Genomic DNA, 20,960 nt, shown 5'->3' with positions numbered 1-20,960 from the left:
TTTTCTAGACCCATTAATAAAATATCTAGACAGGGGAAAACCACAGGGCTGATTTCTGGTTTATAATTTATACAAGTTTCCAACTGCAGAGAGGCTTTGAGGTCTGACTGGAAGCACCCTGCCAAAGCTGCACAAATGAAGCTTGTTTTGGTAATGCTGGTACTGTAAAGTATGCCTGGATAGCACAATTAATCTTGCACTCAACAATCAAACTTTTTTCAGGGTTTATCCTAACAGACTCTGAATAAACTCCTGCAAAATAATTACTATAAAATGATTTATCTGGCATGGTAACCAGTGAGTGTTGAGAATGTTCAATAGAGAATCTGTTCGTTAAAGATTCCTTGCCTGACACTATTCATTCACAAGTGAGGAATTCGTGGGCAGACTTTATAGATTACAGGTATTAAAGCACCCACTGGCTTTAAAAGGATAGTGGTGTTAGAAATCCCAGACAGCAATTCCTCAACCAAAGCATTGTCCCCTTTCTGACACTCTGATGATGCTATGATGTTAAAGGTGGAATGAATTGCCCTCTGAAGTGCCTCTTTTTCTCTCTGTTGACTATAGAGGGACCCTAGAGACTAGCTTCGACATGATGCCTAACTTTCAGATAGCTGAAGTCACAAAAGATGAATACCATCTTGTCTAAGTTCATACAACAAAGCACCTGAATGTCTGAACTAAATCTTGCCTAGGGAGATTGAATCTCATGATGTTGTGAATTAGATGACTGGTTTATTATACAGATTTTATTCTCTGACAGTTCGGTTGAGGTCTAGACTGAGAATTTTGCTGAACTGCAAACTGAATTAGCTTTGCAATTGGAGTTTAGGTGAAGATTTTTTTTTTTGGTCTCTTATCCAGTGAAAATATTTTCTGGCCTTAGTTCAAATATTGAAAAAAAGCAGGCAGCATCAGTGGAATGTACATGGGCTAAAAAAGAGGTCTCTTATACACTACTAAGACAAAGAAATATGGAGAAAGGGACAAGTCCATTGTTTGGCTCCGTAAACTGGAAAAGAAACTGCCATTTCATTAGTGCCTTACCTATGCACTCTATATGAAGACTTGACACTTAATAAAACCCACACAAGTACAGCAAGATTCCTTAGTGAAGCTCTGCCATGTCCAAGCTCTGCCTCAGTAACGTTTGGAATTTGTGCAATTTGCTAAAGAGAAGTCCCCAGAGACAGAGCTCAATTACACCAACGTGGTTGCATCTTAGGCAATGCCTAGCATTAACTAAAAACTCAAGCTGACAGCCAGTCTACTCTTTCCTGTTGTTAGAGATGCACCTGCAAACTGCTGGTTATTCTGGATGCCACAACTGGCCTGATTCTGTTCACATCTCTTTCACTTCTAAGATGGACGAAAGGACTATATAAAACTGTTTCCATTTCCTTCCAACTAATTCCATCCCAGGTGTCAACTAATCTAATGCTCACTCACTGTGGCCCGGCCAAAGGACTTTGGTCATCTTTATTCATCTGTTGCCACTAGCCTTTGTATTTATGCTAAGGAATTCACAATGTAATTTCTTTGTCCTTTGCTTGTACTCAACGCACAGCACAGACCAGACCCATCTGAGAGTACTGCTCTGAGACGGCACAGCAATATGAATAAATGGAAATGGTAATAAACTTCTCTGTAGTCTTTACAGAACAGTATCATGGTGGGCTTGCAACGTATGAGGAGTAATTTTGCATGATTTCCATTTGGTGGCATCCTGCCTGGTCATGACACTTGGGTTTCATTTCAGCAATTACCCTAATTGTCCAGGAAAGGAATACACTGTTTACTTGAAAAGTCAGAAAATAACATGAACCAGAGAATGCTCTGACTGCTGTTACACTTGAGAAAGACAATTCTAATGCAGTACAGACACTGCTGATGACTAGTACTGCTAGTAACAGAAGCAGCAAGTAGAAGCACATTTATTATAATTTGAGGAGAGCTACATGAAGCCCACATTCTACAAATCAACAATTAAGATGAAGACTACTTGCTACAACATAAACTTATAATGGAGTAATAATTGCCCTAAAGGTTTTGTGATGAGATTAGACAGGCAGGAATGTTTTGTGACTAAAGGGAAGGAGGACAAATAGGCTTGTCCAAATGAGAGAAATTGCCTGATTTCACTTGGGAGCAGAGGAAGTTGGAGGTGCTCCAAAGGTGAAATTAGAAGAAAACAAAGGATAAACACTGTAAGCATGGAAGACCACTGCAAAACACTCTGTGCAAACATGAGCAGGTCAAACATCTCTTTTCCGACATACAACAGAAAAGGTTATTTGCATTTCTCAGTTGTAAGTTATATTTTTAGCAAATAGACTTTGTATAGCAATCCAATTAAAAAAAATTGATATAACTTTATAGTTATATGTATAATGGCAAACAGTAAGTGTCAGCTTCAGCCTCCTTTACCTACAATGAAAGAACAGCTATAACTTAAATCTAACTCTTCTGTTGGCTGTGAAGAGCCGGGCAACGATGAACAAACTGAAATCCAAATCAGCAATGTTCCTATCAAACCTCGTTAGGCTCCTCCTTTTTCAAAAGCTTTGATAAATATATCTAGGGACAGATCTTCAGCTGATGCAAACAGTCGAAGCTCCAACAATTATTAGGATGATGCACAATGTGCTTTACAAATTTCACTGGCAGAAACTCCTTATAAGTAATTGCATAGTTACTCACTTCCTTTACTTTGGGAAATAGCTTGCATGCAATAAATACTTCCTTTACTTTGCTGTCTAAACAACTTGGCAATTTTTGTAGACAGGTGAGTCAGTTTGCTACTGTTTTGTTACTGATGTGCACAAGAGCCTGATGAGTGAACACTGTTGCCAAAACTTTATGCTTAATGTTTCTGATCTTACAGCCGTTGCCTTCCTTTTGTAATGGTTGCAATAACATATGTTCATGAACACACTGGTGACTTTCTATAACTCAATAGCAACACTGTAATTTCATCCTTTTCATATATATCTTCTTCTTTTTTTTTTTGGTACTGTATAACTTGATGCTGGATTTACGCAGTTGTTGCCTACAGCTCTAAATGATGTTTCAAAAATCTAGTACATAATTTAGGCTTAAGTGCATGGAATATTCACTGCTGTAGTCTACAAAAAATAATTTACTCTAGGTTGTGACTGACGATTCAATCAAAAGAGCTTAGATCCCAGTATGCCACAACCCATCATCTCATAGAACCAGACAGATTGCCTCTCAATCCTCAAAGGTTTTAGGTATCAAAATAGCTGCTCTGTTCATCTCTATTCAAATCTAATGAAAGATCCACCACGGATGATATTTTTGGAACATGATAAATGTCTCTTACAGAGTTGACTAAATTATGTTTCCTTGTAGATCTGAAAAACATTTCCAAACCTCTTATTTTGCTTACAAATTTGCTGATACTCCATCAATCATGTCCCATGAACAATACACTTCAGTCTGGAATTGGACTCAGGATCCAGCTGACTCACTTAATATTTGCAACCTCCCAGTTATAAAAAACTTCACCAATTCAGCAGGCAGCCAGTTTAAGAAGGGAGGGGAAAAGGTATTCTTAAAACTTCCTTCATGTTATAAAACCTGACTGTAATCTAAGATCTTGCCATCCACGTGTGACTTCTGGATCAATAAGCCATACTAGCAGGGCCTTCAAAGGCTCGATTCATAAAAGCCCTGTATGCCTCATTTATGGAGGTACTCTGCAAAGCTGCCTCCATGGAGGCATCGTGCACAGTCTGTCCTTTCTCATCCTCACAGCTGGAAGGCATGCCTCAGTGCAGTCCATTAATGATGGCATTTTTGAAAACTCCTAGGGGACTAAGGAGTGGGTTCCCATTAATTTGTCCTCCTAAGTCACTTGGCAGCTTTTGAAAGTTCCTCTTTTCCCTGTATTTTTCACACCTTCAAAGTAAAAGAATCCCAACACACGGTTTTAATGATCCTGACTGACATTCTGATGTGCAGCCACTGGTTGTGAGTTTCCAAATACAACATAAAGGACTTTAATTTGTTGAAACTGCTTTTCAGAAAACTTTGTTCCCCCTTTACAGATTCTTAAACTTTTTAGGGGAAAATCTGGATGTTAGGTTTAGTCAGTTGTCATTTCTGTTTCTGGATTACAGATTTGATTTGGAATTACAAGGTCGAGGCATTTTGGTTTCAATTGTTCTGTTTAAGAGCATCTACTTCACGGTATCCATCACCAACCTGCCACACCTCTCCCATACTAGATAGAGCGCAGAATTGTTAAACAATGTCCATGGTTTGATGTAGCAGTTGTTTTGCTAAGCAAGCTGGCTGCAGTAGACCTGTAGAAACAGTACAGCAGGACAAAGCAAGCTGGGCTCCCTGAGGCAGAAAGCGCGAGGTTTTGGACAAGAAGAGAGAAGAGCTGAACAGGGTCTTAGGGCACAACTGGGGCAGATTTGCAATGAAACCTCGGACACAGAATCCAAGCTGAACTTGAGCACTTAAGATAAGCCCTGAGCTATAGAAATGCCCTGAGCCAAAATGTAAAGAACTCTGCCCTGTGGGGAAGAAGGAGAAGGAATTATATCTTTTTATCAATCTTACATACAGTGAACTGCTACAGAGCAGTGGTACCTCAGAATCCAGTGTTGGTATGCATGACACTTAGGCAGGCTTTAAAGAAACTAAGGTTCTTGCTGTTTACATTATTTCATTTTCAAGCAAACACAGAATATCTTCTTTCCTTATTGTGCTATCTTCTCCTCATTCTTGTTCCTCATCTTTCAAAACCTATTTTGCTCATCAATGGCTCCGGTGAGATGTGCCACAAAAAGGGACTAGTTTCCACCTGAACATCTCACATATTTATCTTTGCTTTTGAAAATTTTAAATGTTAGTTGATTAATTCTTGTGCATTTAATTCAATTTTAACAATTCACTGAATTTCCCTTACTTGGTTTCTTTGCCAGTTCAACAGATTATCCATCCAGTTAGTTCAGTCTGGTTGATTGAGTGGCTATCTGATTAAGTTTGATTGCTCTAGTTAATGAATTGAATTGTAAATGTTTATTCCCATCACTTTCTAACTGGTCAAACTTTTTAATCATTTCCACTATCTAAACCAATTAGTCCTGCCTGATATCCTGTCATTTATTTTCAGCATTACTGGTTTATTACCATCTCTTCTTTCCTCATCTCTCCCTCTCTCTGTTAACTGAAGAGAACCTACAAGAAAGATGGAGAGAGACTATTCACAAGAGCATGTAGTGACAAGACAAGGGGGAATGGCTTCAGATTGAAAGAGAATAGGTTCAGATTAGATATCAGGAAGAAATTGTTTACTGTAAGGATGCTGAGACACTGGAACAGGTTGCCCAGAGAAGTTGTTAATGTCTCATCCCTGGAATTTTTCAAGGTCAGGTTGGATGGAGCTCTGAGCAACCTGAGCTAGTGGAAGATGTCCCTGCCCATGGCAGGGGGCTTGGAACTAGATGATCTTTAAGGTTCCTTCCAACCCAAGTCATTCGGTGATTTTATGATTCTATTCTTCTGCTCACACAGTCTGACTCCATCCTTTTTGCTTGATCATCTCCCTCTTCTGTTCTGACTTTCTAAGCTTCCCCACTGTCTCTCACTTCTTCATAAAGGATTACCATGGTATTCCTTCACAAATATGAATGGAGTTGAACAGCCAGGTCTTAACAACTTCAAACCTCAGAACTATTTAAATCAGAAAACCTTTTCCTACAGCTAATAAGGACTTCCTGGATATAAAACAAAATTCAGCGCAAAACTAACCCAACTTTGTTTTTGCAAAAATCAAGGATCTGCATGCCCTCTGTTACAGGCCAGCAGTCTTTTGAAAAAGTATAGGTTTATTATGGAGAGTGAAGGAAGAGTGGGACTGTCATCCGCTTACACAGTGGAGTCAGATTGCATAAATCTTTGAATCTGGAGCAATACTGGTTTAAAATCACTGGGTCATCTGTAAATCATCATTGTCCTTCCCATTTCTGAAGTGATAATAGCGAATCTTATGATTGTTTTAATAAATCCAAGCAGTTAAAACATCACAAGAACTAAGTGGCAGCAATTAATAGTAATAAAAATAAGTTCAATTTGGGGAAAGCAGATTACAGAGTTCATTTTCTTTCACTGAATCAATGGCTCCCCTGTTGAAATAAGCCTTAATTAAGGGAGAAGGTCAGGATAAAAATCATATACAGCATTAAAAAGATAATGTATTGGCCAATTCTTCAAGGTGTTAAAAAGTACTTAAAACCCACAAGTGCCAACATTTGCACTGTCTCTCAAGCAGTTCCTAGTACCTCTTATGAGCAGGTCCTTCCCTTTGGATTATTAAATCTTTGGATTTTAAAGGCTGAGATTTCTCAATTCTGTTTCTTAACCCAAGTCACCTAATCTTATATGAATTAGAGTAGATGAACCTGCTTACTCAGGTAATACAGTAACTTTGCCTAAGAAACACACCCATTTGGAGCTGCTCTGGCAGATTGCAGCCGTTTCACCTTCTCTATGGAAGTATCTATTATAAGGACCAGTTTTAAGTGCATTATTACACCATCTAAAACATTTCTTTATAGCTCCCTCCTCTGTATCGTAAAAGCCCAAATATATGGTCAGTTGATTACTAAATAAAACAAAAGAACACTAGGTCCCATTCACAAACAAACTGGCATGGCAGACCTGTGAAAACCAAATGCTTTAGATATTCAGGTTTGTTTCCCCCCTTGCTGCCTATTTGTTGAGCACACTAATGTTCTAAATAGATTAAATTATTTAACATAACCCTCACTGTCTAAATCTGGCTCTGCAAGAAGTAGGTGTTCACAGTCAGCAACAGAAATGCATAATCACTAATTCATTACTGCAAGAAGCTACTCTACCACTAATTGAGTTACTGTGCCTTTTCTAGAAGCAATATTAAAACTAAATTTGCTTAATTTTTTTTATTCCTAGCATTACTATAACTTAATTTAAAAAAGATGAAAGTGAAAACAAAGATAAGCCCCATAACAAGTTCATTAAATTTATTTTACTTAAATTGGCACAAACCACAAGTGAAATAACTTTCACTTTGGAATGACTTTAAAATGATTTAACTTCACTGCAGCCACCACACTCTTCTGTAAAGCAGTTTTTTCTCCAAGACAAGATCCCTACAGGATTAAAACACTAGCAGGTTAGAGATAGTTTTTGGCACACAGGCTGAATTCAGAATAATCAGTCATACCTCATGGGGGAGCAGAGGTGAATGGGTAGGAAGGTGGTTGCCAAAGCACTTGGAAGCAAATATTCTTAAAATAGTAAGGCTTTTCCAAATGCCTACTTAGTGAAATTAGACCCTCAGGAAAACCAGCTCAGTTGAACTGTATAAATAGCACAGGCCACTCCATGGAAAATGCATCCAATCTGCCTGATTTTATTTTTTTAAATGAAGAAACTTAATCCAAACATACTTAATAATTCCCATTGATTTCAATTAACTCTGAACCTTTCCTCTGGCTTGGTAGCCTCTTTAACTGTGGCATTAATGCCAAAGGAAATTCTCCACCTTCCTTTACACAGAAGTTACCTGGGTAGGCCAAGTAAGTATTATGGTAAATGTTGGTCCTAAACCTCAAGTAGAGACAACTACTTTTGAAATTATGACTACTTTTCTTTTTTTAATCCTGTCTATTTTTCAGTTTTATAACAACAACACACTACTGACTGTGCTCATTGTTCTGTTCATCTGAATTTCTGTATGGGGTGGATCTCAAGACCACATAAGATGACATGGTTGATTCCACTGAAGGTGCATATCTTCTTTCCTCCATCCCATAATTGCAACTAAACAAATAATTAATAATAAAATATTGTCACAATTAAGCTAGTTGTTTCATAAATTTCTGTAAATATCTTGCAGTTTTACTCAAGTGAAAATTACTTAAATGTTATAGAAAAAATTTTTAAGTTAATTAACTATTAACATCTAAATTAGCTGTGTGTCATGTGGCACTTCAATTTGGAACACATTTAATTTTTTTTACCATGAGAAGAAGCAGCTGCTGGAACAACCTCCTCAGGGATGTGGTGGAGTCCCCATCACTGGAGGTTTTTAAGATGCAGCTGGTCAGGGTTCTGAATAATCTCACCTAGACTTCCTTTCACACAAAAAGTTGGACCAGATTCTCTTTGGAGGTTCCTTCAACCTGGGCTGTTCTATGATTCTACCACACACACCGATGTAATCGCAGGCTTCTGTTTGGAAGAGGTTAAAACACTTCTAGGCAATTTTCCAGTAGGAAGCATCAAGAACTCATTTTGAAAAGGGGCTCACTGGTATTTCATTAAGTTCAGTTAACCACAACATCCTGTCATGAAATTAATTTATAAGACAAACTGCAAAAAGTGAGTATACGTGGGAAAACCGAAATGATACATATTCAGGTTTTGTCTGAATACACAAAACCATCATTTTAGTAATGATTCAGATACAGAAGCAATCCTGTTTGGAGAAAGCCCTTATTGATCTCCTGCAGTTGATTCATAAATCTGTTGCTAGACTATTTATAAAAAGGGAATCATGAAAAATTCTGTCTGGCAGTCAGTCGTGTTTCTTCACACACGTTGCAAGTCCATATCCTTACTCTTTCCTTGCTATCTCTTCTTTCAGTAAAATCACCTTCTGGCCTTCAAAATTTTTCCTTTCTTGAGAGGTCCTCTGCTTTACATCAAGGATTTTGCCTTTAGTACAACCTTAAGTTCAATTTTCAGAAATTTGCATTATTACAACCATGAGATCATTACAAAACTAACTGCCTACAGCTCTGAAGGTAATGAGTGTATTTCTGTGCACTTTCAGTATCTATTGAAAAAAGCTATTGCTGAGTGGACAGAAGCATTAACTTAATCAACAACACACAGTCTCTCCCCTCTCCAGAATAAATGGTTTTTATGTTGCTTACTGAGCTTGAAAACTTGAAAGCTAAGTGCTTCCTCTTGGACAGGCTGAGTGTCTGAAATAACTGCTTTTAACAGCCTTGGAGCATCATTAAACCTTTAACACGTTTCAGAAGCATTTGGTCTCCATGCCCCTTACGTAAAAATTTACTTAGAATTGGTAAATCGAACATTGCTAAGTAAAACAATGTCTTGTCATTTACTTGTGCTTACTATTAAGTACTTTAATTAAGACTTTTGAAAATAAGTTAGCAAATTAATTAATTTACAACTGCAATAAAAAATCAGTAAGAAACCCATTAAATATCATAAATAAGTCAATACATTACTTAGGAAATGAACTCTATTTTTATTACTAGAAATTACCATCAACTATAAAATGCCACTGTACCAATTACTTTACATGTAGAAGGAACAAATTCTTAACTGATGTTATTAAATTAATATATTACTTCTCTGCAATTTGTAAATTTATTTTTTTCTGTGCTTTGGCTGCTGCACTTATTTAAATAGTAAGTTATAAGAAACAAAATTAGGCAATCAATAGCTTGGGTTTTACACACTGACAAACACGATTTGCTTCACATTTAAGTCAGTAATTGAAACTCAATTGGCTGTAGGATGATGGGCAATGCTACCTGTTAGTTGTCCTGAGCCAAAATCTACAGAAGTACAGGCAGTCTTTCTATTGACTGTTGGGGCTTTCTGATTGGATTCTAACCCTATGGTTGAGAAAAACTGTAAGAGCTCTCCCTTTGTAATGGAAATTGGGAAATGGGAAGATATTCAAGCGACAAGTCACTCTGATTTTCTAATCTGCTGCAATGTTGACTGAAGAAAGGGAAATGTGGGGCACAATTAAGACATTGCAATGACAGACCTACATTTCCACTCAACTATTTTTAATTAGATGGGATATGAATCTAGAATTTTTAAATCTAGAATTTTTAAAAATTCAGAATTTGATCAGCATCTGAATCTATTTAAGTTTTTAATTTTAATTCCCCATTCAATCCCATATAGACTGTTATTTTTTCGGTTCAAATGCAATAATTTTTTTCTATGCAAAATCTTTTCTATGATCAAAGAACTCAAAAAAAAAGGAATTACCAATGGGCAAAAGCAGATTCCAACCTCAAGCTTCTACCTTCTTCAAGCCCTTGTTGTTCCTCACCCAGAGGGTGGTTGGGCACTGGAATAGGCTCCCCAGAGAAGTGGCCCCAGCACCAAGCCTGACAGAGGTCAAGAAGCATTCGGACAACACTCTCAGGTACATGTTGTGACTCTTCAGGTGTCCTGTGCAGGGCTAGGAGTTGGACTCAATGATCCTGAGGAGTCCCTTCCAACCCAGCATTTTCTGTGATTCTATGATTCTATATCTAACCCACATATGCCTATGGAAATGGGAGCCTAATTTCCTATGATTTTCTGTACACCTTAATTTATTTTTAAATTGCATATATGGTCTTCAAAAGGCTTAGAAAAATGAGGCTGAAGGCATGTTACTGTTTCTCAGATGTTTCTTTCCCAAGTTCACCCATGTTTTACGTGCTTCAGTGACGTTAAGGTATCCAAGTAGCTAAGCTGCCCAAAGGCTTCTAACAGCTGCAGAAAAATTAGATTTAGATTAATCTTTTCTTATTACTTTCCCTATTTTCTCCATGCCTAGGGTGTCACTCTCAGCTGCTCATCACCACCTTTTTTTCTCATAAAAGGACACATTACCACAACTTCAGCTGTGTGCAAAAGGTTTAGTGGTCTAAACCAACTGAAAAAAAAAGAACAAGTGGTTTCATTTTCTGGTGGTATTATTCATACACCATGTCCTCTAAACAGAGCAGAGGAGTAGCTATTTGCTACAAATCTGTAGACAAAATGGGAGATTTGTTCCTTCTTTTCCTCACAATGTGTCTTAATGGCCTCTGCACCTGACATCCGTCATCAGCAGAGCAGTGCTTGGTGTGGATATGAGCTCACAGTCTGCCACCTACGGTTCCCCTTCAAGTGCTCTCAAGAGAAAGGTTCATGTGCCCATAGTCTGTTGCAATGAATTCCCAAAGCACTGCAGATGTGGACGAGTTCTGTCCGTACACCAGCAGCAGAGCAGGTGCGTTCGGTCTGAACACGCCCTGTGCTTTCAGTACAATGTCAGGCTGTTCTTTTCCGGAGCCTCGAGAGCACCTCTACGTACGAACAGTGCAATAAATCCCTTAACACAAACTGGCCTTTGTGGAGAGCAACATAAATGATCAAAATAATGTATGTTCTCCAGCACATTTCCCTGTCCTAGACAGGTTGAGAAGAAGGACAGGCAGTCCAAGTCAGCAGTACTCCAAATAAATAAAATGGACAAAAAGTAATGTGTTAAGAGCTGTAAGTAGTAATATTCTTCACTGACATGCCACCTAAAGATTTCAGTATGATTCACAGGGTCCATAAAACTGGTAGAACTAATATGCAGCTGCTTCTGGCATGGAGCACTAAATTTACATACTTGGATTGATAACAGAGCTTGTATTTAAAAAAGTAACCCCCATTAAGGTTGCCCATTATTAAAATTCCACCCATTACATTGAGCTATTAGGGGTTACTCAGCAATAACTGCTTTGGAATATTGCCAAAGAAAACCATACTTTTTAGAATCAAGTTTTCCACAGTTGTTTAAAAAACAATCCTGAAATTTGTAACCATGAAAATAAAAATGATGGCTTGCAAGATGTCTGTCTAGGAAAACCCCTGATCTGTTCCACTTTCTGCTGCAGAAAAGCTAAGTTGTCAGGATAGGCATCTGACAAGCCAGGATGAATACTCCGTTTCTTCTGAGATGAAATTTTCATAGAAATTCTGTCCAAATGGAAACACATCCCCACCCCCGCCCCCAGCCCTGCCAAACTTGTTTTTAACTTCTCAAAGGAAACTTCTAAGGCTTTCTAGGAAAAAAAAAAATCTTCCTTGGAAGGGACCCTAATTTATTTTTTTTATTTAAATGATTTATTTGACAAGAACCTTTCATTCTGTGAAGTTTCCGTAACAGCCAGAAATCATGCTCCTCTCCAAAAAGGCATCAAAAGATTATGAGCCAGAAGCAATCAAATACATTGTTACCTGAACTGCAGTTCTTCATCGCAAAGGAATCCACAGCTGCTACGCTCTTGTTCCCAGCAGCAATATACTCCAGTGAGATCCGAAATGGCTTCTCTAGGTGTCCAACTCTCCTTTGAAGTAACACCCATCTGGTCTCATCATACAGAGAAAGGAAAGAACAAAGGATAAGAGCCGTAAGAAAGGCTACTTTACAAGGACCAAACCCCCAAAGGAGCAGCTCCACATATGGCTACTCACGCTGTGCCTCCTACCCCAGACCTCACTTCCCTCACAGTTCCCCATGGTCAGGGCCTTTCCCTCCCATGGATTTTGCAAAAGTAAGCTTCTAAGCACCAAGATTTCCAGCCAGTTAAGATGTGGAAACCCAGCTAAACAGTAGCTTATTGCTCTGTTCTGTCACACTTCTGTGCTCCCAGATTTCTCACAGATGCCTGCCTGTTGTTTAAAAGAAACCTAACTTTCTGTGCAAAGCAAGCTGTGAAATCTGTAGCACACATGCACATCCCCTCTAAATATCACTCCTGATTCTCACTGGCAAAGTCTCTTAGTCACTCAGGCAGTAAGACAGTCTCCAGGGGTGTACAATAGCTGTAATTCCCAGTTCTGCAGCAGTGGCTGAGGTAACATGCTTTGCTTCTAATTCAGGTGGCTGGAAAGTCTACAAGTGCATGAAGCACTGCAACTAAAACATGCCATTTCTCCTCCTCCTACTTCCTCCCTCCTTTTTCCTTCTTCCCTCCCTCCCAAACAACAAAAAGTCCCAGCAAGTAAATCAAGAAACTGGATTAGCAGCTCTGGAGACTAACATCCACACTCGGAGAGTGTTTCCACTTAGTCTGCTTGTTGCCAAGAGTAAATGAGAACAAAAAGCCTGTTTGAACTCAATTTATTCTCTGAGACGTTGGAAGCCATCAAGGCCTGGCTGTCTTTCATGTCCACCTTCTCCCCTCTGATCAGCTGGGTCTGCTGCTTTGCCCAAAATAACTTGCGGCAGACAGCACAAGAACTATTCCTAGACCCTCACATCACCTTCTGATTCCACTTCTGTATCCAGCAACTCAAGTCCAAAGATAGACAGTAAAAATAAAAGTATCTATCTTTTCCCCAGTTTACTGGAATTCTGATCTGCAAGGAAAACTTTCAGAAATTAAATACTTATAAGATAACATAGTCTAGTCCATTTCCCCTTTCATCCTTAGGCACAAGGCTGCCAGTAAAACCACTTGATGCCATTTGTGAAGGGCTGCTTCCCAAGAGACACATATTACTTCAGCAGCAATATGGATCCCATCACTCCAGTTTATTCAGTGCCTGCTCACTAACCATAAACATGAACACAGACAAGAGATTCTGTAAAGTCACTCAGTCACTACTAATCCACTTTTTTACATTTCTATTCTGTTACAGGAAAAACAGCAGCAAGGAAAAAAGATCTCTCTGTAGCATACTCTAAGTGGTCAGCTGGAGTCAAACAAGGAGTCTAACAAAGCCCATTAGGAAATGCTCTTTACAGCTCCAGCTGCAACTCTCAAAAGATGAGAACAAAAACTTATTGTGTTTCCTTAAGTTGTTTTTAAACACCGTTATTAAGCATTTTTGAGGAAGACTGTAACTATTTCTGGTTGTCAGAAATTTTTCATTACTTTTACACAAACCCCCACATTTTTTGTTACTCTTACAAAAATATTTCTCATCAAGAACTCCCATCACCCCTCAGTGTACGTGTTTATGCTTGTCCATGGTCTGTGAACACGAACAAGTTTTTCTTGGGGAAGGGAACCCACTGGAACTGATGTTCTGAGCAAAAGAAACTACACAGTTTATCTGGCATCCATAACAAGAATCTCCTTCTCCAGAAGTACGCCAAAATTTGAATGTTACAAACTTAAGAGGACTTCTGAAAGGAAATCAAACAACGTGTGTATGATGTTTGCACCAACCAACCATCCCAGTGCCTGCTACAAGCATGGATCAGTCCCAATCCCTACACTGTGACCAGTTAGGAGACTTTTCTTTGTTCCAGAGGCAGACACACTGTTTATCTTGTCAGGGACACAACGCTGTCATTCATTATGCTCCAATGAACTGGACAAAATTCCCAGCAGGCAAGGAAGCTCCCAACAGGTATGTTAAGGACGTAGTGAAAACTCCTGAGCAAGGGCTGCATAAAGACCCTGCTGACAGCTACAGCAGTTCAACTTGCAACTCAGAAAAGCAAATGCTGATTTTAGTGATTTACTAGATGTCTTTGTCCCTCCTTTTCCAGCAAGAAGAGTGGAAATAGAGTGCTAAATTTCCTTTCTTGTTTACAGTTATTTTCATTTCCACATCTCATCTTCCAACTTCTGTGCTCGAGGCTCTCACTTGAGAAGAGGATGTTGGCATCCTCACTCTTTTTCTATCCCACTCCCCCAAGAGATAAATCTGCTTTGGCTGAAATTAAATAGAATAAAGCATTGAGAGTATTTTAAATGCCTAGCTTCTCTGCGTGTTACTTCTTTTGATGTCATCTCAAGTTAGGTATATTATAAGGATTAGAGGATACAAATTTCCCTACAAATAGAATCAAAACCCACCCTAGATTAATTTTGATTATGAAACACAAAAGCATCTGTATGTCATGAAAATTGTTTTTCTCAGCTTCAGAAGACTGATGGATTTTAATTCCAAGAACGCAGTGGCTCTCAACAATGATTTCCATTTCTGTGCTACCACTAACCCTCTGGATAAATGTGCCAGGAGTTTTAGGAATTGCTTTTCTGAGTTACTGGTGCAATAACTTTAGTTTGAGATTCTCAGGCCTCTCATAGTTTACCACAGAAACTTTATTAACTCCCAGAGCTGTTGCCAAGCAGGTATTTTATATCACCGCAATGCAAGACTGAAAAAGGCAGACTCACTCAAGCCCAGATTCATTACAAAATATATTCATACATTGTGGTACAAATTCCTACAATAGGTTGCCTGAGATTCAAAGATTCATGTGAAAAGAAATACCAAGTATCGGCCTCTTTCTTCAGAGATATGAAAATAAATGAGCTAAAGATGACATTAACTGGTGGGTTTATCAGGAATACTAAAAATAGCTACTGGGTCAGCAGAGGCATCTGTGGCAAATTCAGATGGGAATTGATTCTGCCATCATTCTGTGGCAGAATAGGGACTGATCTCCAGACCTTTCTATACAACACACTGTATTTCACAGACCCATACTCATTTGCAGATCCTGTACTACAGGCTGCTTGGCAGCAGCAAGATCCACTTCAGCATAACCAATATGTATTAGATGTTAATTAGTAGTAGCTTTATTAAATATCTATCAGTGGCCTACATGTTAAGAATCTAATTTTAGAAAGCATTTTAGCAAGGTAACAGAAAAGTCAGTCATCTTTAGGGATAGATGGGGGAACACCATGTCTGGAACCTCTTCATACTAAAATCATGCCTAGCTGATGACAAACTGATGCAAGTACAGACTCTAAGTGGACAGTGAGGTGAACTGTCCAGAGAAAACTGGCTGAACTGCCAGGCTCAGAGAATTATCATCAGTGGTACAAAGTCCAGCTGGAGGCCAGTCACTAGGGGTACACCTCTAGGCCTATAATGTGTTCTGTCTTCAATAGTGACCTGGAAAATGGGGCCGACTGCCCTGTCAGCAAGCTTCCAGCAAGACTGGGAGAGGCAATTAATACACAGGACAGTTGGGGTGCCACTGAGAGGGGCCTTGACAGGTTGGAAATTTGGGCCAACAGGAACCTCCTGAAGTTCAACAAAAGGAAATGCAAAGTGCTGTCTCTGGGGAGGGAACAACCTCATGCACCAGCACAGGCTGGAAAGTGGCTTTGCAGAAGCGGATCCTGGTGTACAAAATGTTGAGCATAAGCTAGCAATGTGTCCCCGGTGACAAGAAAGGCCAAGAGCTTTCTGAGCTGCACTGGGAACTGCAGATCAAAGGGGTGATTCTTCTCCTCTGTTCAGCACTGGAGAGACACCTGGAGCACTGGATCCACTGCTGGACTTCCCAGCACAACACAGACATGACTTACTGAAGCGAGTTCAGCAAACAGCCACAGAGATGATTAAGGGACCAGAGTATCTGATCCAAGAGGAGGCTGAGAAAATTGGGATTGCTTAGCCTGGAGAAGAGAAGGCTCAGGAAGGACCTTGTCAATGTTTATATGTTCTGGGAGTATGGGAAGAAGACAGAATCGGACAGCAGTATCCAACAAAAGCAAGCACAAGGAACATTTGCTTGAATTGAAAACCAAGAAATTCCATTTAAACACAAGACAATACTTGCTTACTTTGAGGGTGACTGAACACTGGAACAGGTTGCACAGAAATCTTATGGAGACTCTATTTCCAGACATTTAAAATGTGACTGGTTATGGCTCTGGATAACCTGCTCTAGCTCACCCTGCATTGAGCAGGGAAGTTGGACTGTTCGATCTCAGAGGTTCCTTCCAACCTCAACCATTCTGCAATTTGTGAATCTTAGGTCCCAAAAGCAAATTACAGTAGATAACAGATTGCTCCTGTTATCCTCTGCATAACCTCCAAGAACTCTAGAGGGGGATAAATCAGACCAGTAAGCTGACAACTGCAAGGACAAAGGCATCAGTTACTGTACACATCACTGTCATCTCTGCACAGCCTTCAACACCACAGCCTATTTTTACCACAACATTGGCCATAATAGCCATGATGATCTCTCTGGATACTGCCTCAAGCAATACAAAATACTGCAGTTTAACATTTTAATTTGAACCTTCATGTTGTAAAGCAATGCACTGTATTATTTTGTTTAGGCACTGCCCAGTGTCTTGATACAGCAAGCCAGATCCACCCAACAGGTCCTTCACTGAAGCTACAGTAAGAAAGAAGCCGGCGGACATATCTAGAATCTGCAATATACATCAATTTTGACAGAACCTAAGAACACTGTGGTCTTAAATGACAGAGTAACCAAAAATCCTAGATCCAAAGATTTGCAGACTTCAAAGAAGATGTATTATCTAGAAAGAATTTGTTGCTTAAGGAAAGCCTGGGCAACACCCGGTGTTCCTCTTACAAGGCTCTTCTCCAAAACAGAAAATGCTGCTGACAGAACCTGAACACAGATTTACACAGGAGTACAGGGGCTGAATTTTCAAATGACCTTCTGTATACTCATTCACACTCATTAACCTAAAGGTATGCTAGAAACCACCTTTGGCCTCACTCAGCCCTGCAATGGTGAGATGTTAGATCGCAAACAAGCCAAAGAACTACTCTGTAACCTAAATTTTCTTAAGCCTCCCATCCACGACTCAGTTTGCCAGATGCCAGGTACCAGGTTTCAGAAGCCATAATCCAGTTTTCATGGAAACTCAATTTCTGAGATATAGTTATAGTTTAGACACTCTTCGGTTGTTCATGCAGCGTGTAGCTTCAGCAGGAACACTTTCCTGATTAATTCTAATCAATACACTAATGCTTTAGATGCCATTTTGCATGCTCCTCTGGGTAATGCCAGCACTGATTAATTGCAAGTGCAAGTCAGGATGATCTCTTAGAGGCAGTGAATTAAAAAAAAAGTGCTGGAACTCTCAAGTAAAGTCTCAAGTCAGAACACTTGCATACTGCATTTGTCTGTCTTCATGGATAAATGATTTTGAATCCAATTAACACACACATACTCTTTCATCCTGCTAAAGAGAGGTTTCAAAACGCTTCATTGCAGCAAGCTTTGGGACTTTGGTTTTGACATTCCATGTACAGCAACCATCTTTGTGACCATTCCCCAGACATCCAACTAATGCTGGAAGGTAGAATTAATTTCTGTGCCACCAGCCAGCCTGACACCTGTGTTGCCACCTGTGTCACCACCTATGTCTTTAGTATACCGCACTATGCCTTCGTCCCAAGGCATAAGTTAAGTTTCACCCAGAACACTGTCCCAGCTCTGGCAGAGCCACTGCTTTAGCACATTTAGAGAAAATTTGAAAGCAAAAGTCTTCATCATACAAGAAAAATACGGAAAGAATTATCAAAAAAAACCCCCAAAACCAAAACACCAAACCAAAGAACAAACCCTTAAATCCTATTGCCTTATGTACAGTAAAGGAGGGCTAAATGCACTTAAGCTGTGGTGTGGGAAATGAAAAGCTGCGTGGCCCCTCCTGGGTCATGATTCAGCTTGTGTGCTCCCAGCAACTATCAATAGTGGGTTGAGGGAAGAGAAGAACTTCGAACTCTCTCCTCTCCTTAAGAAGAAAGCTCTCTGAATTCAAGCTGTATTTTGCTCTCTCATCTCCACTCCACAGAAAAAAAATGGTGGAATTTAACAGACTCCTCATAGCTAAGTTGAGTAACAATGTGATTTTATTTCTTCTGGTCCAGGCTCTCATCTAAAATACTCCTATTGCTAACAAGACTTACCATGGTACGCCTGTGAGGAAAATGAATGTATCTTGGCCAGGACTTACATTTTACCTCTTTGGTAAAATGTTCAGCAAACTTTTGGGAATTACAAAATTAAATAGTAATAATAGCAGCTGCATCAGAGTATTTCACATCAAAATCCGCCTGTGGCAGTGAAAAAACTAATTTTGAGAATGAAACCTTTTTAAGAGCAGAATTAAAAATTAACAGTAGAAGTCCAAAAGAGAATTTTTCCTCTTTAGTAGATGAATTGGTGAAAGAACATAACCTTCTCCATCCTGCATGTCTTTGCATAATTGTGCAGGAGTTTATAATGGGTTTTAATCTTGCCTCCATACTGCTCCAGACTTTTCTTTGCTTCAGCAATTAATGGGCACTGTACAAAGGCAGAACTAGATTAGGCAGAACCTTTTCAAGATGCAGCCAACATAAAATTAAAATAGTTTTCAAGAAGATGTCAATAAAATTTTAAGAGATAGAAGGATTAAAAATAAAATCACCTATAGGAGTCTGTGTAAACACTTTTCTTTTTAGCTCAGACAATATGTTGCCTTGTAATTCCCTTTAATTATCAACTTTAAATTAATTTCAGTTTACTGAACTTAAAATTACTTAAATGACATCAGGGTCTGAATTTGAAGCATGATAATATGGTCTTGGAAAACGGCAACAAATAAAGTTACTGTACAATAATGCAAGAGATGAATTAGTATTACAGGAGAAAATTCTCGATGCGCAACACAAAGTTTGCAACGTTAATTCTTCTGCTCACGGATAATTCTACTTTATAAGAGAAAGAAAAATGGTATACCTTTTCCTCTATTGATTTAATGCCAGTTGTCTTTCTACCCTTTTCAATGGCCTTTTGCATAAGCAAGACGTAACAGTTAGTGATAGGTTAAACACAGTTAAGACCTTTATTAGTGTCATTGGATCAGACCTTTAACATCCCTGTGAGTGGTTCCAAGAATACTTCCCCGCCCTTTCCTCAAAATGCCTTTAGAAGATGCATTCACAAAAGTTTTGTCATTACAAAAAAAATTGTAATGATTTTCTCTCCTGTTACTCTTTCCATGCTTTTAAGATAAAACTAATAACACTGCCACCTCCTCCCATGAAAATGCTCTAATTGTGCTGGGTTTGACTGATGAGTCAGGCACTGTGTAATTACCTTGCCTAGAACAGGAGACCAACAAGATTTTGACTCCAAACTGCAATGATACCCCCTCACATGTGCTGGGAAGAAAGCTAAATCTACCTTCCTTCTAGGATTGTAATGCTGGGTTCCTTTGTACAGCTACTCTACTGAGAACTGTACAACTGGGGAGATATTGCAGTACGGCAGAAACTGCTTTAGTTTCAGTACAGTGAACACAAGAATCCCATAAAGGATATTTTTATGTTATACTTATTCCTGGATAACAATGCAAGTCTGCAATTAAGCCACTACAGTTTTCTTGGTAGTAAACTCTTCTCCTATATTTAGAGCATGCTACACAACCACAACACAACTACTCTACACAGGAAAAAATTATTAAAATGGCAGAAGACGAAACCTACAGAGAAAAAAAACCTTTCCCTGTTAACTTCCACGAAGTTAAAATATTTTTTTTAAAATCCCTTTCCTGAGGTTCCCTAAAAAAAAAAAAAAATCACTGTTACAAAGATTTTGCCTTACTAACTTGTTTAAAGAAAATTCCCTGCTCTGAAAATTTGAAGACTTGCATTTGAGCCCTGTAAAGAAATGAAAGAGGGAACTGACTGAAGAACCACACTCTCACAATTAAATCTAATTCTTGTGATTACAAATAAGAAACTTTGAATGGAGTTTAACACAGATTCAGCCCTGGAACAAAGAGTACGGGAACCGCAGCGGGATTCAAAGTCAGACAATAAATTTATGCTGTATGGTGGAGGGCAAACATCTTTCCAACAGAGTAATCTGGCATCTCTCCTCTGGAACGTAACTCACTAAATAAATGGCATGGTTATTTTATTTCAGTTTTTCTTTTTAAAAAGTCTGTGGAATGAGTAATTCAGCTACTTACAGGATGATTTTTATTACTGACAGTTCCAAAATGTAAACTTAATGCTACATACATGCTAAGAAAATCATCTAATCAAAAACTCGGTTGGCCAAGAGTGGTTGAGACATGAGAAAGCATTGTTGGTTTTTTGAATGACAGAACAAATTACTTTAATTAGCCACTTCATCATATCCAATAAACAGTTCTGATTTTTTTTTGGTGGGAGCTCCCTGCGGACATGACATGACTAATCACTCCAGTAAGAGGCTACTGCAATTGCAAATACAGTAGAGCTCAACAACTTGCCCAGAGGAATAAGTTCATCTGGCACTGAACTTTCCTTTCTGTTCTCCAGCTAAACCATGCACAGTGGAACTTTCTTCTGCCTCTTGAGAAGTACATAGTTGGAGGTACTCCTGGGATGCTATAATTAGCAATCATATACAA

The 20,960-nt window shown here is 39.0% G+C and overlaps 1 protein-coding gene across 1 annotated transcript in view; it reads right to left on the bottom strand.

The window, feature by feature from the left end:
* ALK (ALK receptor tyrosine kinase) overlaps positions 1-20,960 on the bottom strand; it is a 313,264-nt gene that overhangs the window by 94,393 nt on the left and 197,911 nt on the right. The window contains exon 6 of the mRNA XM_027696652.1: positions 12,064-12,191. Coding sequence (XP_027552453.1) covers positions 12,064-12,191 — 128 coding nt within the window. The remainder of the gene's footprint in view (positions 1-12,063; positions 12,192-20,960) is intronic.

This window comes from Neopelma chrysocephalum, unplaced genomic scaffold (assembly GCF_003984885.1).
Source record: "Neopelma chrysocephalum unplaced genomic scaffold, ASM398488v2 Primary Assembly neopelma1_108, whole genome shotgun sequence".
In the NCBI taxonomy this organism is placed as follows: Eukaryota; Metazoa; Chordata; class Aves; order Passeriformes; family Pipridae; genus Neopelma; species Neopelma chrysocephalum.
This window is presented reverse-complemented; position numbering and strand designations above follow the sequence as displayed.